A 26332-nucleotide genomic window follows, 5' to 3' on the forward strand; every position below is an offset into this window, starting at 1 on the left:
TTAAGCTGTGTCTCTGATCCATAAAGTTATTGCTCACTACCAACTAAAAATGGCTGTGAAAGATACCAGGAATGAGAGATTTGTTTTAGCAATAAATGAGCGTCGATATTGCAGATATTTCTCATCTGCATTGCATTGAGCCCTCACACTTGTCATATTGGAATAACTGATCAGGTCTTTGTAAAAGTGCCAGATTTCTCATGCTGTAGCGCAAGTTGTGCTTTGCCATTGTCCTCGTCCTCTTTGTCACATTGTTCCTGCCCAGGCTTCAGCGTTTGAGAGTGTTCTGGCTCCCGTACGTGGGTGATTTGGGGCTGGCACCATCTTTTGTTTTCCTTTCTTATGTTTTCCAAAAATCATCTTGCAGAAGAGGATGATTTGTCCATGATGATTTTAAGCTCTTGAACATGGTAATTTGTTGCTGCAGCTGTTCCTGTGCTATAACTGCTTTGTCAGACCTGGTTTGGGTGTGCTCCTGCACACAGAGAGTGTAATTTGTTCTGAGTAATTGAGGATACCTTGATGACAAAAGCTGTTCATGGGGCCGGCTCCCGTGCTTGGCTGAGCTGCAGCAGGGACTGTTTTTCCTTTGATGTAGACATCCCCACGCTTAGTTTCCATAAATGCAATTGCATTTGCATTTTCTTTTGACTGGAATACAATACTCAAACTGTGTAGCAGCACGCTCAAGCTTCTCAGAGTTTTAGGCAATTTAGGAAACTCATGGTGGATAATTGTCTTCTCTGAGAAAGCAGTGTCCTAAATTAGTGGTTTTATTTTTTCCTTCAGAAATAATTATTTCAAAGTCATGTTTATTAGCATTTTTTTAAATTAATCTGTTCTGATTTTTGAAATCAGTTCTTCATCTTTTCTTTCTGCTTTAGAGGCTTTTGTTGGTACTGTAGGCAAGTGAAAGGCAGTAAAAGTCAAAGAGAAAGAATTGGTACCAGAAAAATTTTCTAAATAAAATTATAAAAATCAGACCCAATTAGAAATTCATTGTAATCAAATGAGACAACAAAAGGTATTTGGGGAAAGTATTTTGGGTCCTTTTTTAACCATTTCTGAATTGTTTATTCTTTTAAAGTATGAGAACATCAGCCAAGATCAGGCTTGGGGGGAGAAGAGAAAGCAAATTGTTGTTGTAAACATTTTATAGGCAGAGTATATCTGAAATTGTTAAGCTTTTTAGAGGTGAGTTATTGTGAGTCTAAACTGAACAAATGAGGTTGAACTTGATAAATGAGCTTGAACTTAGAGTACCTTTGCAAAATGCAGATGATAATGTCTTTAAAATAAATTACTCATGAATAAATCAAGATGTTGAAGTTGCAAAAGGTGATGATGGTGTAACAGGGAAATTCTTGGACTAGGAAATTGTTTCTGAGACCTTTCTGTATAGTATATATATAAAAAAAAGCATAGTGAACATCATAAATGAGAAATATTTTAAATGTCAGATACTGGTAAGATTGGAGAAAAACAGTTGATGGCCAAAATTGTCATATTGAGAGGTACTGTGCTGGTTTAGGGCTAGTAAAAGGCAAATGCAGATTAAATTTAGATAAATGAAAGAATAGGCCTGCAAACAATAACACAGAAGGTAGAAGAAATATCAGATGAGGTAATTATGCAGGATATCAGCTTACAAAGGAAACGGGGTTGTGGGTAATATCCTGTCTAATTATAATACCTATAAAGGAGGATAGTCACATGAACTAATTCCAGCCAACGTATAGCCCATGGGCTGCCTGGATAGACAGTGGAAAACAGTTGAATCCAAGGGTGAATCTGGGAATCTCTTGCTTTGCTGGGTCTTTGAAATTGTTTGCTAGGGGTGCCGGTCTCTCTCAGTGGGTTACACATCAAAACCAGCTCTTGAATTCTAAGTACCTAAAATGATGGTGCAAATACTCCTCTTGCCTGTCTCTCTGGACTTTTCCAATTATGAGATTAAAGACTGGAGTAAAACCAAATTCTTATTGTACAACTGTTTTAACTGCAAGTGAGCGTTTCCAGTGTAGTATTTCACACTGACAAACATTGTGGCTTAGATGTCACTTTAGCTACTGCTAATAGATTTCCAGAGATCCATTTTTCCCACCATTTCTGTCCTCCAATATAATCTGTAAAACCGGATAAGTCCTGCAATCTTAGGCTCTGTTAGACGTCTGATGAGAAAGCTGGTGGCTCTTGCAGAAGGGTTAGCAAATAAGGAAGAAAGTGGAATTAAACTAGATTGGACTCATGAAAGGCTGACCTGTACGCAAAAAAATGAGATTTCACAGTAGTAAAAGTAGAAGGATGCTTATCTCCTGCACAAGAAAATGATAAATAGCACCTGTACAATTTGAAGAATGCCTTTGATAGCTAGAAAGCAGTCATCCTGGGAAAAATTAAGCTGTATATAGACAGTAAATCAGGTAAGATTATTTCATTTTGCATTCTTAATTCATTCCTCTGTCTGTATGATTCACAGTGAAATAGTTAATTAAATGATTTTTTTCATCAAATTGGCTTTCACAGTTTTCATTGCAAGGGTCACACGTACCTCTGCCTGGCAGTATTTCAGAAGGTTTATAGTATTTGTAATATTTCACAACTGAGAAAGAGAAATAGGTACTAAAACTCAGTTGAATAATAGTGATGCAGCATCTTGTTATGTAATAGTTCACAAACCGTTATTTATTTACTCTTTGTTTGACAATAGTAAAACCGTTGCAGTTGTATATTTCTAGCATGAAGTGAGAATAAAAGTGAAGAACAACAGAGCTCAGTGGTGCTATTATATTTCAGCAAATTGAAGTTTTCAAAATGCCACTTCTGCTTCTCTCCAAAGGAAAAAAAAAAAAGGTTGATTGTAGAGAAAATAGCATGTTATCTCTTTGGGAAAAATAGTGTAGGAAGATTTGAAAAGGAGAGATCAGAGATGTGGCAGCATTGTTAGAACCATTGTGCAGACACTTTATTTGTATTGCTAAGAACTGCAGAAGTTTTCATTTACTGAGAAGGAAACTGTAAATATGCAATATTGCTTTTTTGTTACTAACTTCATTGAGTTACTGTTTAATTGGTACATAGAAAAATTTCTGCTGATGACTTTACTGCCAAATGCTATAATGAAATGTCACTTATTTTCAGAAAAATGTTACTTTCCCTTGATTAGCTGAAGTATTAAATCTGTTTCGGTAAAGGAATCTATTGATTTTTAGCTTAATGTGTTATAATAAAAAATATTTGAGTATGTTCTCAGTTGGTAGATTCATGCGATGCTATGCTGGATTCTGTACAGGCATCGATGTGAGAATTTTTCATGCACGAACCAAGGAAGTCAGCATTATTAAAGAAGGGGAGTAAAGACCTGGGTTCTGCTGGAGGATGGTTCTGTCACCTCAGCTCTGCAGAAGTCATTCACTGGGTCATCCAAAGCTCTTAGGGGGCTCTAAGTGGGATGGGATGAAGCTACAGAAAACAGTGCTGGAAAACCTCTTGGTCCAGCTGTTCCATCGACTGGGGCTTGGGCAGCCTTCCAGAGGTGGTTAATGTCAACCACAGTCCTCACTGCATCGGGAGCTGCCCATCACCTGCGTATCAATGCTGCACCAATGCCGCCTGATTAGTGTCGTAAGTTAACCTACCCAGTTGTAATTTAATAGTAATACAGATCAGCACAGCCCAGTTTCCGTTAGTGGGTCATGGTTAACCATGCTTCATTGCTGACCAGTGCAGGGGTAGATTAACCAAGTGTTGTAGCATTTGTTTTATACAAGCACAACCTCTAATGAAACCTGCATGGGATGTGGGGAAGAGCCCAGTCTATAGTAAAAGCAGTGTAAAAGAATATACAAAGCGGAGTAAGAGACAAGAATGTTTTTGTTCTTTTATACAATGCAAGATACAGTTACTGTGTTTTCCTACATCATTACATTCTCTTTCCACTGGTTACACTTTGGATACCATTCATGCATAGAAAGAGGTTTCAGACCAACTGAAGTTCAGTAGAAGGAAAACAAAAGGACATCTCTGAATAATTTAGAAGGACATTTATAGATCAGTGAGTCAGAGGTTTTGGAGTTACAATACTGAAGCTAACACTAAAGCAAACAGACCCTGAATTACTTAATTACTAGCTTGTTAATATTTCATTCAGAACTTTAAGAAAATAATCTGCAATTAGTGCTAGTAGTTATAGCAGGAAACTACAAACCAGCGCTTTCCATTTCAGTTCACGGATTTCTCCAATGTGTGCAGTCTTGTTTGGCGAATTCACTCCCTTTTACCTTGGGTTTTTCAACTGTAGAGTTATGCATGGAAGACTCTTTTAACTAAAACAAACTGATGAAGTTGGTCTAATGCATAAAAATACACTTTGAGATGATTGGGCAACAGGTTACAGAGTTGTCATGCCGTTACCTAGTTTTTCTTTCTCTTTTCTTGTATTTTTCCAGTGCTGCCTGTTCTTTTAGAGGAAAGTCTTTAAGAATTTATTTTTTCCTGGCTGGAATTGTTGGTGACATTGGCTGGCTCTGGAATGGATTTATGATGTTACTTGTAATGCTGTTACAAGATGTGAAAAGCAAAACAAATGTTTTCAGCTGTATTTGTTGGAGAACTAGTGCTGTTTCAGTCCTGGGCCTCAGGTGGGGAAGGACAGCTGTTCAAACACTGTAGCACTTCAGCAGAGTGCTCAAATTAGGCCCTGAATTCTGGAGAATCTAAGAATCGTCTTGCGCAGACATCTTTGCTTGCCCCAGCTTTATGACAAGGGGGTTTTTGGAGAGGTCATCTTGTTAGAAGACTCAAGAGACAGTTCTTGGTTTTGTTTGCCTTAGCTTTTGCAGGCTGTGTGAAGTCATTTTGTGAAATAAGAATGAAGACTATTGTCACTCATTTTGTTATTGATCTACCATACAATAACAAAGTGTATGAGCAAGGCCTTGAGAAGGGTGCTCATGTACATCAGGCTTTTCCAGATTCCCTGTCTTTCAGGGCTTTGGCAGAACCAACCATCAAACCATTAATTACCTCTTGTTGTCAACACTTACCACTGAAAATTGTAATCCTTTTTAGTTGACAGTAAACCAGAAACTTGGATAAAATTCTTGTTGATTTGTCTAGAAACACTGCTGCCCAAACAGACCAAGAAGTTTATAGACTTCTCAGGCCATGTGTGGCAAAATCCATAAAATCCTCTGAAGCCAGTTGTGACTCTCCCGAGTCCATGAATATTGTCTGTTCTTCTGACTGGTGATTACTGCAGCCTGGAGTCCCACCCCACATCCATTTCTCTGGTGTCCTGGGAAATCTGGCTTCCCAACGCTGCGGATTCATTAATAACAAGGAATGGAAAGGAGGGGCTTGCAGTGAAAGGTAAAGCAGTTAAGAACTCCTCTCTAGCCTCATTTACCGAGAAATTTGTGCCATTGATAGATTAGCCCTTGCTTACCTCTCTTTTAGAGGACTGACCTCATCAGCTGGCAGGCACCAGAAAACCATTTGCAGTGTCTGAGCCACGATTAACTTCCCTATCCAGCCCTTTCCATTCTGTAACCCTGCAAAGACCTGTATGCTTAGATTTTAGATTATAGGTCAGATGATACTGAACGTCTTTAATTGCTTTTGAAGAAGAAGGGAAAAAGCTTTCCATGATTTAAGCCTCAAAGGCTTTGAAGTTTAAGGCAAACTACTCAAGAAAGGGAGGGAGTTCAAGCCAGCTCAATGCTATAAAGGCAGCTGAGAACTGAGTTAGGGCAGTTGACTTTCACTATAGCAGTTGCTTTGATCAGAGCTAAGTTTTGAAAGCCTGCATTAAGTCAACAGCTATTAATCTTTTTGTTGTGATGTATTATCGGTAATGGAAAAAAAAAAGAGACTATTTTCCTTCTAATTGAAATCTTAGAAGGATGAAAAATACAATGAAAAATCCCTAACGTGCCTTTTGCAGCTTTTTTTCCACAAGACGTTTGCTTTGTTATTTGGATTTTATAGCACTGCTGAGTAGATTGTTTTGGTTGTTGTTGTTCAGCTCTTTTTGCCTTTGTGTTTTATGTTATTGTAGTGTTTCATTTTTATCAGCTCCCTCACTTAAGTGTCTGTGGTGGTCACCTGAAACTCATCTTGTGTCATTAGCTAAAAAAATGAAGGTGAACTCCAACCTCAGCGATCAGGTGTAAGAATACCCCCTCAAAATGGTGAGGTTTTAAAAAAATCCTTGTAATTTGACTTTGTTGTTATCTTATGTTTGAAAATTCAAAGTTCTCGCTTGCTTATATAATACAAATACAAAACCTGAAAAATTCCCCTAGAAAATAAGATGCAATTCTGCTGTAAGAGACTTGTGTGATTTCAAGATCTCACACTGTTTTAAAAACACTAAGTATTACATGGACCATATAAAAGCTGTGATCAGCAAGACTGAGCTCTCCTCTCTGCCTGTTCATAGGAGACTTCATTGATGAGTTCAGTCTAGTGAGGTGGATAGGGAATGTCTGGATTTTTATTTCCTGCAAGACTCGTAAACCTCTGTATGTTCTAGTATCAGATCCATGAGTAACTAGGTAATACCTCTGAAATGTATGAAGGAAAAAAAATTACTACTTTTTGTAAATATGTCCTAGGCAAAAACTGAAATGCATGTTAAATATGAGAGATTAAAAGCAAGTTTATGTAGTTCTGATCTTAGTTTATGCACACATTCTCGCTGTAGAATTTCAATGTTTTCAAGTATTAATAGGATTTCTAGATGTTGAAAACATTTATAAATTTATAATCTTGCTCCCTACCCCCACCTTTCTAATAATGCTTGCATAGCATGTTTAATAATTTACATATCACTTAGATGCCAGTATTAGATAAAGCCACTGTGCCAAATTCAGCTTCCAATGTTATATGTTTCTTTGTTTGCTTACTATAGTGGAGAATACAAAGTAAAATTTTGATAATATCTTTCTTAATGTTGTTATTCAGTAGTGTTCTGAGGCAAAGAGATTTGAACCATGGGGAAAGCAGAGCTGCTAACAAACCAGTTTGGGCTTTGTTAGGCAGTGGAGTAGACATATGAATATATTACATATGATTATCATAAAATTATGGCCTGGAAATTGAACAGTCATGGTGCTGCATTTTAGATAGCACATTTATAATAAGCAGTAATAAAGTAAACCTTTTGAGTGGGTATGAGGAGTTACTTGTGATCACAAATGTACATTCAATTCATGCTTTTGAAGCTCAGTTTAAGAAAACAAACAAGTTTCCTTGTGGTGTTAACACAGTTGTTCTCAGTTGTGAATTTTGATTTATGGGGAAAAAAACTTTAAGCATATAAAACTGGTTGTTTGGGGTCTAAATGGAAGCAAGAATATGATTCATAATGGCTGTAATTTGAAGGCTATGTGTTGTTACAAGTAAACGTGGGTTTAAAAGACTCGCTTGCAATTATTTTCTACTTTGGGTTCTGGTTTAAATGTCTTTTGCTTTATCTGAAAGAGTTTCTAAGAACATTTCAGAAGCCAGATAAGCAATGGCTACGGTCAGGTTCAGAGCCTGATCTGATAACAGTGGTTTGAGCTAATTGATCTTGGGAAGCTGTTCAGAGGTCTGTAACTTACAGGGATAGGAGTTTGTAGAGCCAGGGCCCACATGAAGAGCCATCAGATCCTACCTGACTTGTAAAAGTAGTTTTTCCTCAGATGACACAGAAATGCTGCTGGGAAGCTCCTGATAGCCCAGCCCGCACCCTGTGACCCGTCCCCAGTGGTGTGACAGCAAGTGACAGAACCTTTCTAGGGTGTGAGAAGTACAGATAAAATGAGATTAATTTAGATTCCTACCGTAGCCATAGCTTGGGTACAAAGAAAATATGAGAAACAGTCATATGAGAAAGGACACTGTAAAATCTATCTGTGATAAACACAAATATTTGCCAAGAGAGCCAGTGTCATAGAGGTGATGAACAAAATGCGAAAGACAGAAAAGGTAAGAAAAACTCTTCTTTGTCCTATTCTGACACAGTCATGTAGGCTCCCTTTCATTTATTTTGAGGTACAGAAGTAGTGTTGCCAAAGGTTGTAAAATAGTGAGAGCATTGTTCTGTCTCCAGAAGATTGTTTTGGTTTCTACTGATAAATTATTAAAGAGATCTCAGCTGCCCTGTGTCACAGGATTTCTTGGTAGTAAGTACCTGAGGGGTAATTAAGATCAGGTTTAGAGAACCTAATGGGGGGTAAATGCTTTCCCTCTTGGGTGACCACAGACCATCTCTGTGTTTCCCCATTTGCAAACTGAGGATAATAAGCTTTATGAAATCTATAATTTATGAATGAGCTAAGTGGTGTTTTCAACATATATTCTTTACTACTGGCGTATAACTCTTTGTCTCCTGGATCTCTGTGTCTTTGCACGCAGGGCTCTCCTTTTCGGGCTGGTTCCCTTTTGCAAAAGCAGTCTGAGTGAATAAAACACAAATGAGGGTTAAAATTGGCTTTCCCAAGCCAGCTCATGTCAGGTAGAAATACAGTCCTCAAAATGTATCAGGCTGTGGGTGAAATGTTTCCTCCCGGAATCATTTCTACCTAATCATTACAGCTTTTTCTGTCAATTTGCCCTGTATATCCTTCCTCTCTCTTCCCCTGCTGGAGGGTGACATTTTTCAGAAACCTTCAGTAGATTCCTTCTCCTTCATGGAAAGGGGGTTTTTTTGCTTATTTGTTTTGTGCATAACCTGCTGAACAGTTCTGCGGTTTGCTGTGGCATTTTACTACTTTGCTTGCATCTGCCTGGTTTTCTTTGGTACTTTGACAAACACCCTCAAGTTTCAGCACTGAGCCTGGGGATTATTAGCAGCACAGTTACTCCTGGTGTGCCAAATCCACGCTGGCTGTCTCTGGCCTCTGCAGAGTTGTTACCCCAGCTGCTCCCAGTGAAGCATTGCGTTTACCTGGTCTGCAAATCCACGAGCTGTGGAGCAGGGGAGGTTTGCCAGGTTCCTGAGTCCTCAGCTCAGAATTCTTCCATTTCTCAGTTTTTACAGAAGATGTATAGAAATGTGCTTTTTTTCTCTAATTCATGGAGCTGTGATGATTAGAGTGCCTGGGCAATCTACATAGATCTAGGACATCAGCCATTTATTACTTTATTACATTTGACTGTTTAAGATGTATATGGATCCTTGGATTTCTGCTTCTGATTTTTGACGATGATTAAAAGGAAATAGGTGTTTGGAAAACTTTGAAGCTGCCTCAGGAGTTAGGTGGAGATGGCAAAGCCTACCAGGAAGGTCAGCCACTCTTTGAGTGCCGTAGATTGCCTGAGTTATAATGCCCCAAAGTGTTGAAAGGGTTTGTAGGTTTGCTGTGGCTGACCAGGTTTTCCCATTGAATGAAGCGGGAAATAGGAAAAAATAATATATTGAAGAGTGTGCATCATTGAGCAAAGCATTTGTGCAAACACAGATATATTTCCACATCATGGTCTTAGTAGTTACCATTTATCTGCTTTGTTGTGGATACCAGTGTTTCAGAGTCCCAAACAAAGCTCAGGAAAATATTGGTTTCTTACAGGTAGTTCAAATGGTTTTGCAAGGTCAGGTGTACAGGAGACATCCAGGATACATTAAGAAATCTATTTCCAGCTGGCACTGAAAGTCATTAAACTTGTAGTATCACTAATAGGAGGAAGTCTTTTTATTTCTGATGTTTCCATCAGTCAGGTGTCAGGAAAACCCCAGGACTCCAGCCTATTCTGTGTATCGGAAAAGGGTGTTCATATTTGAAATTACTACATGGAAGAGTAAGAGATTCCTCGAGAAAATATTATACATTAACAAGAAAGAAGAAATCAACTGTGAGTTCTAGACACAGGAAGTCAAAAATAACAACAAAAAAATCCACAGTTTAAAAAATCTCTTGTTATTTTGAAAGCTGATTTTTCTTTTTGGATTTTCCATGATTTTCCAGTGCTTGGTGTTAACATTGTGGTTTAATTTGGCACGAACAAAAATGTTAAAATTTTTATATTTCTTAATGTTTCTTTCCAGGAATGAGATCTCAAAATTGGAGCATTTGCATTTCCTATGTACACAAAAAGCAGCGTAGTTACACATAGAAGGCTTCTTTAATGTTAAATAAACATATCAACTGCGTTGTGTTTACCCACGCTGATAACCGTTTGTTGGGTAATATATTACTTAAAAGGAAATGCAGTGAGTATGTTTAATTTAGCAACAGAATTGGTTATCATTACTCTTACTTTACTTTTGACAAATCCATGTTTTTGATAAAATAATCTCTTGAATCATATTAAGAAATTGATGTTAAGCTACAGTACAAAATCTGTTTTGGCGTGAACAAACATGTGAAGCAGATGATTTAACTTATTAACTTTTGATAACTGCCAGTATTAATATATGTGGTCCTGTGTACACTAATGGTGTGGACAGGCATTTATTGACTGTCTCTTAATTTTTTATAGTTCTTTAAGGAGTTTTACTGTGGAAAACATGAGATACTTTCTGTGAATGGGGAAAAACATTCTTTAAAAGCATCTGAACAAGCTGTCTGAGAATTAGGAAGCAGCACTGAAGGAACAACTTGGGATCTGTGTTAGGTGCTGTGTTGTGCCCTGTACATGTTGGGCACTCTAAAAACTACGCGGCTACTGACTCTATAGGATGTTCTTCATCGATTTCTTATATTGATGTCCTCATCTGTAATCAGGTGTAAGAGGGCTTTCCCAGGATATTCCTTGCCTATACACACATTCCTCTGGAAATCTGGGCATGCACTAAAATCGGGCACTTTGAAGCTTTGCTTTAGGTGTATTCTCAAAATGAATGGAAGCCCTGTTTCTCACACCTCATCTCCTCTCTATTGTCTTGGTTTGAGGTAAAGGTCCTTGGAGTTTGCTTAACACCTTGAAGTTTTCAGTCTTCAAAGAGATCTCATTTTGAGTTTGTCTTATCTTTGTATCTTCAGAAGCTGTTCATTTTGTTACTACTCCTTCTTTATATTTTCTGTCTCCACTCTGTTCCTTCAGGAAGTCTTGACCTTTCGTTTCCTCACATTCCCATGTAATTGTTTTTTGGTTTTTGGTTGTTGTGTTGGTTGACTGGTTGGTTTGGTTTGGTTTGTTTTTTTGTCATTGCTTCTGCCTGCTCTTCAGATGATGCCCTTACTGCTGTGGACTCATAGCACCAGAGGGCAGGTTAATTCTCTTTGTCATCTAGGAAGTTTGGAAAGTTCGAGAAGTTTAGAAATTAAAGTCTGTAGTCCTTCACAGTCATGAACAGTCACAGCATTTGAGAGTAATGCAGAAATCAGGATTTGAGATGTGCCGTGTTGCTAGAGAGGTTTTATTTCCTAAACTGTCATTGCTGCTGATTTTATATATACCCTCAGGACAAGGAGCTCACAAATGTCATGTTTTCTGGACAGTTCTTAGAAAAATGTGGTTTAATTTTTGCAGGATGGCTGACTAGAGAAGGTGTGGGCTCCTGTTCTCCCACAGTAGGAGACTGGGAAGCAACTGAAAGATTTTTCCCCCATGAACACACAGCTGATCATTTGTTTTGGGCTGTGCTGCTTTCACTTGTGCATTTGCTTTGGCTGTAAGAATGGATCCTAATGGAGAAATGTTCGTTTTGATATCAGAGAGAGAAAGAATTACTTTCCAGGCTTTATGTGGCAGCTCTAAACTCTCCTTCGGGCATCGGACCTTGTGTTTAAAAAAAACCAACAAACAGTTTGTGTACTTGAGCGCATCAAAAATAAATGCCTTCATTGCACATGGCAGCGATAAAAAGAAAAGCCGGATTCTTCTTAGAAAATAGAAAGACATTACATTTATAATCTATCTTGCCTGTGTGTTATAGTTTCTTTTTTAATTCTGTATTTAGAAATAAAGATCGTTTTCATTTTGTAAGATTTCAACTGCTGCTTTTGCTTATTTGTTCTCTCATGGAAGTTAACATCTTCTGCATTTACTATTATGGTCATTTCTTGTGGGATCTTAGAAATAGACTGATTGACTCGGGATAGGGAATAAGCAATAGAAACAGGTGAATTGAAGAATGATTTTCATTCTATAAATGTTCGGTAATAGAGGGGAAAGTGCAACAAAAAGGCATTTAAAGAGAGAAAGGATTTGAAATAGAATGTGTTAAAATTTTGCTTACAAACATCACTTTCTTTAAAGGGGATTGTTTACTGAGTTAAATCATTTCAATTGCATTGAAAAAAATGTGCGTATGGAAACTTAGATCTTCTTTCAGTCGAGTTACCATTTATCAAAAAGTCTACCTCCTTTTTTTTTCTGAAGAACCTGATTGTAGGGAAGGTGGATGCATTTATAAAGTCTAAGCATGTCCATTGTAGACATGCTTACTGAAACATTAACTTAATTACCTTAAAATCTAAATTCTCACTATTAAAACCTCTTATGTAAAGCAGCAACTTGCCCAGGAATTTCATTCTCCTTCAGGATTAAGGGTGTTGAGACTAATGTTTGAGTGAAGTCTTCACAAAAAATAGGTTAGCTTCAAGTCAATCAAAGAAGGACTCAATGCGTGGAATGATGGACCAGTCTGATGATCAAGTGCACTGTGGAGATGATACACAAAAAAGCCTCTGGTAGTCAGCAGAGATAATGCAGATGTGTTCACAGGACTACAGCTGACTACATTCGATATAAATGGTTTCTCCTTTTCTTCAGCTGGATATATTATTTTTTCACATTTTGCTCTAAATTAACATAAAATGTGGCTGCATATAAACACACTGTTGGGATTCATCTCAAAATGACTCCATCATTCTGCCTGGCGAGATGATTTGAGATGGGTTAGATTTTTCACTTTTTTTTAATATATTTTGAATTTATTTCAAAACGTAGGGGATGGAAGGAGAGTGGAAAATTGGAGATATCCTAAACCTTAACTGTCATAATTCTTAGGAACAGGAACAAGCTTACCCCACTAAAGTTTTTCCTAGGATATAGCCCAGATGATGATGGCAGTGGGAAGCCTTCCTCAGCAGGGAGAGGAAGACATCTGCATGTCATCTGGGCAAGTCACCATCCCTGGAGGTGTTTAAAAGGTGTTTAGATGAGGTTCTTAGGGACGTGGTTTAGTGCTAGAGTTAGGTTAGGTTATGGTTGGACTCAATGATCCTGAGGGTCTCTTCCAACTGAAATAATTGTATGATTCCAAGTAGGCTGGTTCCTGATAACTAGATGGAATGCAGCCAGGAGCAGCGAGTGTTCCTGCTGGGGAACAATTTCCTTCCTCTTGAAGGGAGAGAAGCGCAGAGGTTGGTGTTTGTCCTTGCCCAGGACACAGCTGTGGTCTGGACCAGAGACACGGGCCTGACACACAACCACCTCTGACAGCCCCATGTCCAAGACGTGATCCTCTGGGCGTCTAATTCTGACTGGCTGTCCGAAAATAGGCTATGGAGTAAATATTTAATGAAGGGAGGCTCCACGGAGTCCTTAGTGTGGTGGGAGCTTCCGTCTTGGAATTGCTGAACACTGTTTCAGGGCATTTGAGCAGCAGTTGGGCAGAAGCACTGGTGCTGAACCAGCAGCAGTGCTGCTGCCGAGGGGCAACATTTCGGCTGAGAGCTGCTGTCATTCCTGAGATGCTTCTCCCATTGCTGTGAAGCGCTAGCTGTAAGTACCACCTCTTGGGAAAATAAATGATGGTGCATTATTCAGATACTCCTATGGACTGTAATACCTCAGGGGAAGAAGGGGGCTTAACCCCATACTGCAAAGGGAGAATTTAGAAGATGCGGCTCTGGGCAGTTCAGAATGAATTCCCAAGGGGAAGGAAATTCAAGACCGCTGAATTTGACAGCTTCCCTGTCCCAATTTGAAGCTGAAATACCAGGAAGTAGCATGCAAGTGATAGATGTATAGTATGAATTATTGATGCAAGGATCGCTATGGGCTTGTTCAGTCCTGTGCATAAACAATACCCATTTAGAAGTCTACTAAGATGCTATAGTAGAAGAGATTTTTAATGCTAAAAAGTGTGTTTTGCTCAGAGTACCTATAGCCTTGATCAAATGCCCAGAAGTTCCTGAAATGTTCAGAAATATTACAATAAGTACAATTACAAGACTGAGGTTACTTAACAAAGTGTAGGGAAGAGTAGGTGCTGTATTTCTTCCTTTGCAAAATAATTACAACAACTTGCAATTGTTAAAGACTGTGATCACCAGTTTTCTAACAGGAAAATTAATTTAAGTCAGTGCTTTGGCAGGTGTTCATATTCTGTGGAAAGATCTGTCTTCCAGATTGCTGATGAGTGGCCAAGTAAGTACCTAGATAGTTAATAATACTGCTTAATTACCACAGTCAGATAAAGCTGCCATCTAATTTATTGCTGTTCTGAGCATCTGAACACTAGAAGAATGATAAACCATGAGAAAGCCTTATGAGATGGTTGGTTAGTTGAAGTCATTGCCTGCACTTTTATACATTTCTTTCTCTTACCCGTGGTCCCTCTAACATTTCCCCACTTTGGCAGAAAATCAGACACGCGGTCATGCCCCCTGCTGCTCCTGCTTCCACGAGGCAGCTGTTTGCAAAGCAATACACCTTCCCACGGCACTGCGCAGCCAAGGGTTTCTTCCTGGGTTTCTGTATCCAGAGTGCACTAGAAAAGGGTGTTGTGTTTACCTGCGTACACCTGATGGAACATGAATACATCCACAAATATGAGTCGGTCCAACATCTGGACTGTATATGGCTTTTCAAGATGCGTGGAACAAAGTGGCGTGCTGTACAGAACATGCTGCAAAGGAATAGGTTGCTGATCTGGGAAATGCATTGATCTCATCCAAGTGGTCATCAGCAGACACAAACTTCGCTTAAGGATTAAAAGATTTTAGGCAAAAAGCTCTTGCAGGTGGTGGAATGGATGGAGGAGTAACGTGTGACACAGAAACCGGACTCTGACTGTGTCTGTCCTGCAGCAGGACAGGCCTTGATTGTAAGCGGGTTTAACAAAATTGTCTTACGGTGCCACGTTCGCGTGATAAATACAATCCCAGGGCTCCCACAAGTATTCAGGGTAAATACCAAGAAAAGTGCTTATCAAATAAAGGATAAATCCTGTACCGTGCACAGTAGGAGGACTCAGTCCATGCTCAGGACCTTTTCTTGAATTAATTGCCTTTATCTGAGAATTAATGGAAAAGAAGTTCATGAGCTTTTCTACTGTATGTGCTATTAAGCTGTCTGGAGACAGTTATGGCCTTTTTCAAATCTACATTCCTTTGACAGTAGTAAATTCCCTTGTCACCTCTCAGGAGCAAGTAGACAACAGAGGTGAAAAATTATGCTAATGAATTGCAATAACCAGTCCCTTTTTATAAGAGCACTTATGCATAAGATGCTGAATCCAAAGTGTTATAGCACCTTGTACAGCGTTTCGTCTGTAAACTCTAGCAAACTAAGCGCAGCCAGCAGTTAAATACAGCTTTATAGTTCTGAAGAGGCCGTTTGGAACTAAGTGAAGTATATGGGTAAAATTGTTAAAGCGTTAGATAAGGTTCTCAGGTTACCATGGTTACTTGAAAATTTTGCATTGTCTCATAGATTAGGATGCATAGGATGAAGTAGCCAAAACAACTAGCAAGTCCAATGCATATAAACTACATTTCCAAACCACACAGCGTTGCCACATAGATAGAAAAATAGCTCATGATATTGGCTGGTGACAAATCTGTGAATTAATAGAGAGAGGCCTGAAGGAGATTTCAAACACATGTGATTTGAAATCCCTCATTATCTGGGAGTTACAATCTTATTTTTTAAAGACATAAGAAGAAAGAGAAGAAAAGAAAAATCCTCTGATAATGTAAAGAGTGGAATGATTTTCCATAAGCTCTTTCTGGTATTGAAATCTGACATTTGGCTTTGAGACCTTCAACAGAGAAGGTTGATGAAACATGGATAATACATTTTCTGCACATAGGCTGGCAATAGCACTCACACTGGAAGCAGTTTATTCCCATGGAAACCTATTTGCATTTGGGCCAGAAGTGACTTTTTTCCCCCTCTGTTAGAGCTGCTGATGTTTTACCATAATTGCTGTATATTGACAGCAGATTTGAGAAGTATTTTTAAAATGTTGAGTAGCTGAGCATATGTATAATGGAGATGTAGTCTGTGCAGTTTGTCTGTGTAGGATGGAAGTATGTTGCTGAAAAAATGCAGGGCAGCTTTTGATCTTCTATTCTTTATCCCTAAAAGAAATAAAATAATGTGAACTACAATATATTTATCCCAAACAATTTTTTTTAAACAGGTGACAAAAGAACTGAAACAGTACGACAATAAAATTATAGAGTGCAAGTTTGAGAACAACAGCTGGGTCTTCATGAGACAGAGAGTAGACAAAAGCTTTCCAAATGCCTACAGTACTGCCATGGGTGAGTAGAATAATTGTCTTTAAAAGTTTTTCAGGCTCACATTCTAATTTTTTAACTCTGTTCTAGTTTAAGGAGGAAAGGCAATCTGTGTTCTCATTACTAGTTTGAGTCCTGGCTTCTCTGAGTTATTATAGTAATACCTTGTGTTGCAAATGCTTATGCCATATTTAGCTTTTATATAGCACAAATCCTTTGGCTTCAGGGTTGTTTGATGAAGTCAGTTAAACAAATATTCTGATGCAGTATTTAACAGATAATGCAGAAGCAGGTGCCTGAGTCTTTGTGGAACTGCAAATACTTGCTCAAAGAGACTTGAAATGGCAGGGCATGCCTTTGAAGTGAGAGCCAAGAAAGTTTTTATTGACGAAAGCATCCCAATAGCAGTTAACTAACTAAAATCAGTTTCTAGCATTGTGTTGGCTTGTTGGGATGTAATGCAAACTGGCACACTGTGAGTTGAATTTGTTGAACAAAAAATCCATTGTAATTTCACCTCTATTCAAAACACCAAAACCATTATTTGGCAGATGGGCTAGAAAATTAATGGGAGAAAATGTCATCTTAAAATTCTAAAATAGTTGTACAAACAATGAAGAGGGAAATAAATGAAAGGTGGGGGTATATCCCTGCAGAATTGTGAGACTTATGTTCTTCTACCAAAACACATTTTGCCCAGTATTGTAGATTAAATTATGTTGTTTAGTTTCAGGTGGAGTATGGGAGTTTGAATAGAAGTCTGCAAGGCCGAATAACGATAGTCATGTTGATACTGACTTTTGTTAAGTGCCAAGATGAAGTTTAATTGTATTTAATACCATGCTATTTACTGGGACATGCATAGATGATGTAGGATTTTGTCCGAACCATTCTACTTGTAGAATGTCTGAACCATTCTACCCGAGTAGTGAGTAGATTTTTCTTGAATAAACAAGATGTGGCCATTTTGCCAGCAGATGACAAATCTGTTGGCACTTTAGGGAACCAGCACAGAATGTAACTGAAATACTTGCTCAACACTCTTGTTGGGAAAGACGAATGGGCCACACAAGTCAGATAAGTACAATGACATCCCTTTGGCACCGTGACCTAAATTTCTCTTCTCTGTTTCACCATATTGTTTCAATCATTAGTTTTCCTTGGATTATTATCTTCTTTGAGAGGCAGCATGTTGTTCTTTCCTTTGTTCTTAAAAGCATATGCAGCTGCACTTTTCTCATTTTCTCCATTTGTAGAGCAGTTATTTTATTCTTGACTTTTTCTCCTCGCCAAAACATAATGAACTTCCTAAAAATAAAACTTAGAAGAAAATTAAATGCTACAGGAAGAACTGTTTTGTAAGAACTATTTCAAAATTTCCATAGGAATTTTCAGAACAGCAATTCTCTTTTGGCTTTAATTTTTCACTTTTGACCATTTTTCAAAAACTCCTAAAGTTGTGTTTTCTCATTTGAGACTTCCATTGTTCTCTTCTCTAGATCCTTCCTCCTCTATTCGCTTTCTCTTGATGAAAAATGCTATTTATTTTTCCCCATGTTTGAAACAGCAAAAAAACTAAGTATCTTTCTCCAGCTTGGTTTCAAATTGGAAAGAGAAGGCCTTTTTGAGTGATTAAGCTAAGACAGCCCTTAAAAGTTGAGACTGAGTTGTTCCAGCTGCTTTGTGGCACAAATTCTATTCCTAAACTACTGATGATCACGATGCTTTCCAACTGCTGAAGTCACATACAGTACAACTTTTAAAGAACCTTTTCGCCATAATAAAAAGATAGTTTAAAAAAATGGTGTTCAGAAGGTGTTTTATTAATTGCAAAGTAATGCTTTGAATGGTTCTGTAGTTCTGCAGGAAAGAAAGGAGTGGCTTAAGAGTCAGGAAATTACATATTGATTAGTATTCATAACAATGCTATATTACAAGTACATTTTAAGGAGTTTTAATGTTGTGTAGTACTCCAGGGGGGTCAATAGATTGTTTTGCATGGAAATTGCATCCATCCTGTGGTCAGTCCTTACATGCTAGAAATTATCCTCTAGTCATTTTGTACTTTCTGCCAAGTTATTCATAGAATTCCTACTTCATTTCTTTATCTTTATTTTCTCCACCCTCCCTAAGTCTCTTGGGAGGATTTAGAGGAGTAAAAAGTTACATAGAAAAAGTATTAAACACGTTTCATTTGTTTTAAGATAAGTAAGCCTTTTTATTTGTTCCATAAAATCCTCTGGGGCATTATTTACAAACTGTGACCTGGGGAGTCACGTTAAGTAATCCAAGAGGGCTTGTACGTGCCTGCCTTGGCCACCCTGCAGCACCGTGGCCTTTGGTCCACCGTACGCTCCGGTGTGCTGGACATGGAGCTCGCTGGGTGCACGTCTTTCAGCTACATGAAGGTAGATGGGTTAAAAAAAAATAAAGCACCGTGCACTGTGGGTTTATAGTATTTATAGCACTTAGTGTTCAAAAAAAAAAAAAGTTACCTCAATTAGGATGTTTCCAATATTAAGCCAGTCTACTTCCTAGTTCTTTGGATTTGGTGAGTGCTTTAAAGCTGTGTCTCAGAAATGTCTCACAAGGCCTTCATTGCTGTTGCTTGCCCCGTAAGATGTCAGTTCTTGTTGTTTTTAGAGTTGCCCCTTGAAGCCTACACACACAGACTCCACAACCCCCCTGGGCAGCCTGTTCCAGTGCTCTGGCACCCTCACTGAGAAGAAGCTTCTTCTCATATTTAAGTGGAACCTCCTGTGTTCCAGTTTGTATCCATTGCCCCTTGTCCTGTCATTGGTTGTCACCGAGAAGAGCCTGGCTCCATCCTCATGACACTCACCTTTTACATATTTGTAAACATTAATGAGGTCACCCCTCGGTCTCCTCCAAGCTAAAGAGACCCAACTTCCCCAGCCTTTCCTCATAAGGGAGGTGCTCCACTCCCTTAATCATCCTTGTTGCCCTATGCTGGACTCTCTCCAGCAGTTCCCTGTCCTTCTTGAACTGAGGGGCCCAGAACTGGACACAATATTCCAGGTGTGGTCTCACCAGGGTGGAGTAGAGGGGAAGGAGAACCTCTCTTGACCTACTAACCACCCCCCTTCTAATACACCCCAGGATGCCATTGGCCCTCTTGGCCACAAGGGCACAGTGCTGGCTCATGGTCATCCCGCTGTCCACCAGGACCCCCAGGTCCCTTTCTCCTACACTGCTCTCTAACAGGTTGTTCCCCAACTTACACTGGAACCTGGGGTTGTTCCTGCCTAGATGCAAGACTCTGCACACGTGCCTTCTCTTGATTTTAGCAAAAGTGATGCCCACGAGGTTGAGTCCCCTACACCGCTCTGCTCTCTGAGGGGGCGAAGCACGAGCACTGGGCTCCTGACATGACCATCTTCTCAAAGTCCATGTTTACGGCTGAATACTTGAGACAAATTATGTTATTTAATTTGCAAAGAGGGGAGGAAATTGTTGAAGTACCAACTGCAACCAATCAGTTTAGTAACTTGAGAATATGTTCTTTGTTCTCAGCTGTATGCAACAGCATCCAGAACCCGGTCACGAAGGAGATGCTGTTTGAGTTCATTGACAGATGCACAGCAGCTTCTCAAGGACAGACACGGAAACACCACCTCGATCCTGACACCGAACTCATGCCACCCCCACCGCCCAAAAGGCCACGTACCATAACATAAGGCCTGGCTCGCAGCCCATAGAGTGTTTACAGTTCTGCAGAAGGTGGAGCACAAGTGTGAAGGCTGGAAAAAAAGCAATTTGAATTGCTGTAAATACTTGGGTGTGGCTTTTTGAGTTTGTTTTGAGTTTCTTGTTGTTCTTTTTAGTTTTGCTTTGTTTTAAATTCCACATACAAATGGACATTGTTTTGTAACTGACAAATTCAACCTTACCTTATGGTATTTGAAGATGAAATTTCCAAAGGTTTAGACAAGAACAGTACAATGAAGTCAATGGAAAGCTGCCTTGTTTATATATGGATCTCTTTTCACCTTTAATTTATAATGTCAGCAATCTGGAACTGAGAAAACATTGGGATGCTGTACTTTTTAGAGGCTGTATTTAAAAAAAAAAACAAACAAAAGTGGGTTTTTTTATCATTTAACTGGTTGCAATTCATCACCCATAGTATAACTGGTCCTAGTTTCCCTGCATTTTCAAGACTTGTATTTAACAGCAAACAGCAATGTTGTTTGTGCTCTGCATTGGTTAAAAACTAAGCCACCTTAGATTTCACTAATTTCAAAATTAGATGGCTTTTGTTGTTGAAATATTAAAAAAACTGAATCCTTCTTGTACATAGCATCCCTTTGAAAGGAAATGTGCTGGGTGTTTGTTTTTTCCCCCTGTTTGAACCTAACACAACAAATGTATAGTGGGCTGATTTTAGCTTTGACTTTTAAAGTTTATCTGTAGATAAGGAATACACCAAATCCTTAGTATTAAGGTCTCTATTGAGAGACTGTTTCTAGTACAGGGCTTAGTTCTCCACAGTGATACCATTGTAAATACTATTAAAAAGTACACATCACTGTGATATGCAGGAGTAATAAGCAGTGCTAATCATGATGTCTTAGATCCAGGCACAAAACAGCAAAAGAAATGCCAGAAAACTCCTGTGTAAGAGAGAAGAGTAGCACGGAGTGCACTGGCAGATTTTCCTGACATGAGTTTTGAGGAGCTGCGTGCTGGTTGTCCAACGGAGGGGTTGTTCTGCGCTGGGATTAATTGGAAACCAAATGCAGATTTTGAAGTTTACTATACATTTATCAAGCAGGGATTGAATTGGCTCTTTCTGTAGTTGACTTAGTGAGTCATCCGTTGATTCAACTATCTGAATAGTGAAGCTCATTGATTTGTTATAACTAAAATGCATTTCTGTTTAAATGAGTTTTAATGTTTGTAAGCAAAATTAACTCCTGCAGGTTTATTTTCTTTTTCTTTATGGAAATTTTAGGACTTTGCTTTGTGGTGGCTTCTCTAGTTGCTTCAACCTGTTGTATAAATGCACACGGCATCATTTAGATGGTGTTCCTAGCGTCTTTTTCTAGAATATTCCATATGTGTTTTAGAGAACTGAAGGAGTTACATAAGTTACTTTTTATACTATGGTAAAACTTGAGGGGAAAAAGTGTGTTGATCAAATTTCTTTTCTTCAACTGTACATAGTTTCTGCATATTATCTATAGAAAAGATATAATATCACCTATGCAAGGTTGCAAAATTATCTCCTAAAAAGAGCCTTATGAATTTGATGTGAACACCTATGCAGCCTCTGTGCATCTTGCATTGAAACACGCAGTCAGTTATTTCTCCACTCAGTATAAATGTTTTCCCCCGATGACACTCGTCACTGCGATCGCCATAGCATACGCTCTGTCGCAGATCTTCACGGTTCTGCAGCAGTCGCGATGTGTGTGATGATTACAGCCCTCTCCAGGAGGTGAGGACATTTCATCCTTGTGAGGACCTATCCAGGTTATTTCCATCCTTCCCAGCCCTTGCATCTTGTGTTTCAACCAGACGTAGCTTCGGGTTTTCCTGCTCCTTCAGAGCTGCGTCACCGCCGGCCGTCTTCCACCTGCATTCCACTGAGTCCAGCAATGTGTTGTGGCCCTCCTATTTTGGCAGTGTCTTTTTTTCCACTTTCAGCTTGAAACGGATATGTTGAAAGAGTAATGATCCTCAGAAGGTTTAGAGCTTCGCGTTCGTATTTGATGGTTAAACTCTTCTTGCACTATGACCTGAAGCTTTTTAGAGAGGTCAATCGCCTCTCCTTTTCTGGAAAAGGAAGCTACTGGGGAAGGGTTGAATGAAGAACCTGATGAAAGGGAAAAAAAAGGAATTTCACTTGGACAAGATGGGTTTAATGCTGTGAGAATTGCAAACCTCCTTTCTCTGCTACTAGATATTCAAGAGGTTGAAGCTAAGAAGCAAAGAGTCTGTGTCAGGAAAATAATGATGATAAAAAAAACCCTTAACTTGTCTGTTCTTTGGTGTACAGCATGAATTCATACACTGTTTTGTCATTTGTTAAATATATAATTAAAATTTGGTTTCAGTGCAGTTTCCAGAAAATGTTACATTCCTCTACAAACTGTGTATTAAGTATTTTAATAAAGTCGATGGTTTAAAATGCTTTTCTTAAGGATGTGTTTACTTTTGTTGCCTGCGCTTTCCTGGTACCAGTGCAAGCACAAAGATACTGTGGTGTTGTTGCTGTTAGTACTGCAAGAAAATTTATCAACTTTTTTCAGAGGTCAGTGGCTTCTCTCTCGAGTGTGAGCCACCCCAGCCCAGTGGTGGCCTTGATCCTTTATGCTGTTTTTAAGTACTATTTGCTCTTCCTGTGACTAGAACCAGAAAGAACACAAATGGTGCCTAAAGTATGTCTTTTATGGCAGGCCAGCGTTAAGTAGCTTATGCATTCAGTGCGAAGTGCAACTGCATGAGAAGTCGTGCGAGAGGCCTGCGTGGCTCTTCCCTGCTGGTTTATCACCCAGCGTGACCCTGAGGCTCGCAGCCCTCCTAAGTGGACCAACTCCTGGACGTGTAATGGGGCAGTTTCCTTTTTCAGGTTGCAGCTGCCCAGAGGGCGTCTTTCAGGAACTAAAAAGCCAGTCTTGATTTTCAAAATTGCCTTCTAATTAAGATCCTGCGTCTACTGCTGGCATGTTTTGGTTATGTGTGCAATTCTTGTGGTGCTTCTCTCAACTGTTTAGGATTTTTCTAGTGTTTGAGTGCGAGTGCCGAACCAGATCTGGTGGTTGAGCACACCAGGGAAGGTACGATGACTTCTCTGACCCCTACTCCGGTGTCCCCTCTGTACGCATTAAGGAAGCAGGTTGGTGCACCCAGCCAGCACGTTGCACTGTGTAGTTCGTGTTGTCTCACTTGTTTGCTGGAGCAGCCCTTCAGGATCCCACTCCTCAGCATAGCAGCTCCTCTGTTTTGTGCCTAGGAGGTGTGACTTTCTATTTGCATAATGTGTAATGCATGTTTGTACCTTACGACCTCAGAGTATTCACGAAGGCGTCGGCACAGCAGGCTAATTTCCTAGGATTCATCTGTAGTCAGCAGAGAGAGAATGAGAGCAGAAATCCAGTTTACTCCTTCAGCATCTCTCCTGCAGATGTCTGTCCATCTCCTCAGTGTTTCCTCTCAATTCTTTTTCAGTTGATAGGATGTGTATCTATCTTTTTATGTTGCTCCCCTGTGCTATCAGGATTTTGTGAGCACAGTGTTAAATAGTTTTATTGAGGGTAAATTTCATAGCATCAAAATTCTTGCAGTGGTCAGTTAAATTCAAAATCTTATTAAGAGTATACAGTTAGTTGATCAAGAGCTATTTATTTTCCATAGTTTATGTTGCTTTCCTTTGTACTTCTAATTAAATCTTAAATCCAAGCAGTTCTGCTAACCTGCATGAGAGTAACATTTGGCTGAAACACCACGTCATGTCACTTCTGTCTCCCTGGGCAGTGGCACCAGGTTTGCTCTCACTTTACCTGGGGACCGCTGCACCTTCTGGGGTTCACAAACCCTACAGGGTTTAGATTTCACCTGTATCCCTTTATTTCCAGCATCAAACATCTACAATCTGTGTTAATGACACAGCTCCTTGAGCCTGAATTCCTCTGTTAGGCCCACCTACCTGCTTTTTGAGTTGTCCCACTGTTACATGTGAGACAGCCCCAGGTTCCAGTGTAAGTTGGGGAACAACCTGTTAGAGAGCAGTGTAGGGGAAAGGGACCTGGAGGTCCTGGTGGACAGCAGGATGACCATGGGCCAGCACTGTGCCCTTGTGACCAGGAAGGCCAATGGTACCTGGGGTGTATTAGAAGGAGGGTGGTTAGTAGGTCAAGAGAGGTTCTCCTTCCCCTCTACTCTGCCCTGGTGACACCACACCTGGAATATTGTGTCCAGTTCTGGGCCCCTCAGTTCAAGAAGGACAGGGAACTGCTGGAGAGGGTCCAGTGCAGGGCAAGAAAGATGATTAAGGGAGTGGAGCATCTCCCTTATGAAGAAAGGCTGAGGGAGCTGGGTCTCTTCAGCCTGGAGGAGACTGAGGGGCAACCTAATTAATGTTTATAAATGTGTAAAGGGTGAGTGTCACGAGGACGGAGCCAGGCTCTTCTCAGTGACAACCAATGATAGGACAAGGGGCAATGGGTACAAACTGAAACACAGGAGGTTCCACTGAAATATGAGAAGAAACTTCTTCTCAGTGAGGGTGCCAGAGCACTGGAACAGGCTGCCCAGGGGGGTTGTGAAGTCTCCTTCTCTGGAGACATTCAAAACCAACCTGGACGCCTTCCTGTGTAACCTCATCTGGGTGTTCCTGCTCCGGCAGGGGAATTGGACTAGGTGATCTTTTCAGGTCCTTTCCAATCCCTGACATTCTGTGATTCTGTGACTGAGAGAAACCTGTGCCCCTGGCTGGCCCTCTCCTGGGGCTCCTTGCAGGCTGTGCTCCACTCCATCTGCAGATGATACCGGCTGTGCCAATCGATGGATAGGACAGTACCGCCAGTCAGTCATGCTTGCACAGGGAAATCAAAGCAGCACCTACCAGCTGTGGCGGTATTCGTCATATGAGTGGAGCCTTGACCCCTTCCCTCCTTCATTACCCCATCTCCCTGTCTCAGGTGCAACCAAAGGTAAGTCAGACTCTTCGCACTGACATCTGGATCAATTAGTTTATGTTGACAGCGGGAATATAGGTTAATGCTCTTTCTGCTTCCCTGGTGAGAGTCCGCTGTGTCTCCAATGAGCTGAAATCTCTGTTAAGCTGCAGAGATCTGTAGCGCTGAGGCTGGAGGTTGATGGAGACATTTACAAAAGAGTTTTCTCGCAGTCAGGGCTCATTTTACTCTGGTTTATTTAAATCCATAGTCAGTAGTAGGGGGGTCCGTGATCACGTTGTAATTAACACTAGTATGAGAAGCTTCCAGTGATGTTGGTGCATCCAAAAGTATGAAAATGTGGAAGACACTCAATGAACTTGATGAGGGAACAATAATGGTATTTTCCCGTGTCGCAAAAAAACCCCAAACAAATAAAATGGAAGTGCAACCCATTTCCACTTGTCTTAGAAAACACTGGATGTAAAAAAAAATAAACCTTTTTCTTACAAAATCAAGTCAAATCTACTCCCATGATAGGAATTTATTTAATCAGAAATCCTGTTCATGTCCCCTTTCTCCCTCCTGCTCTTCCTTCAGTATCTTTGTGTCTATTTGACTAGCAGAAAGCACACAAATTGAGTTCAGGAGCATTCATTTGAGAAAATTAAATTTTGATTAACTCTTCTACTCAGAACTTCCTCTAATGTGAGGAGGCGATAAGGTTATCATATTAAATAGGTCTGTATAAATGCCGAGTATGTAACATTGGAAGAACAGTCTTCTGTTGTTATCAGAACATACTTCAAAGAGTTTCTGAACTAATTTGATCATCAAGGGATGGGAAACTTTAATCCACAGGGTAAAAAAATTCTGTTCAAAAAGGTAGGGTGGTTTAACAGGAAGAAGCTTGAAGAAGAGGAGGATGGACTCCCATGGGCAGACTGTGCCGTGGGTGTGGGAGATGCTGAGTGGTTCTGCGGCCTAAAAATCAGCGTTGTGTCACAAAGAGAGCAACTGGAGAGTAGGTAAGAGTGCAGAGGACTCCACCACTGATGCTACAAGTTTGATCTTTGTGGAAGAAATGGCGTGAAAGGCAGCCAGAACTGGTATCATCTCGGGTGCTGCAGAGGAAGCGAGGAAATAAAGTGGCCATGAGGTGTATCTCAGAATGGGGAACTCTTTTGTGGGAAGGCCAGGGGAGAGCAGACGTCAGCAATGCCAAGAAAAGAGATGGCTTTTTACACAGAGAAAAATAAGGGCAACTGGGGAGAGCAGAACAAG

General features: G+C 39.9%; 1 protein-coding gene across 2 annotated transcripts in view; it reads left to right on the forward strand.

The window, feature by feature from the left end:
• RNGTT (RNA guanylyltransferase and 5'-phosphatase) overlaps positions 1-22560 on the forward strand; it is a 182290-nt gene extending 159730 nt beyond the window's left edge. For both annotated transcript variants that reach the window (XM_071806779.1, XM_065834827.2), the window contains 2 exons: positions 16307-16430; positions 19941-22560. In XM_071806779.1, coding sequence (XP_071662880.1) covers positions 16307-16430; positions 19941-20104 — 288 coding nt within the window. In that variant the 3' untranslated portion in view covers positions 20105-22560. The remainder of the gene's footprint in view (positions 1-16306; positions 16431-19940) is intronic.
• Positions 22561-26332: the final 3772 nt, after the last annotated feature.

This window comes from Patagioenas fasciata, chromosome 3 (assembly GCF_037038585.1).
Source record: "Patagioenas fasciata isolate bPatFas1 chromosome 3, bPatFas1.hap1, whole genome shotgun sequence".
In the NCBI taxonomy this organism is placed as follows: domain Eukaryota; kingdom Metazoa; phylum Chordata; class Aves; order Columbiformes; family Columbidae; genus Patagioenas; species Patagioenas fasciata.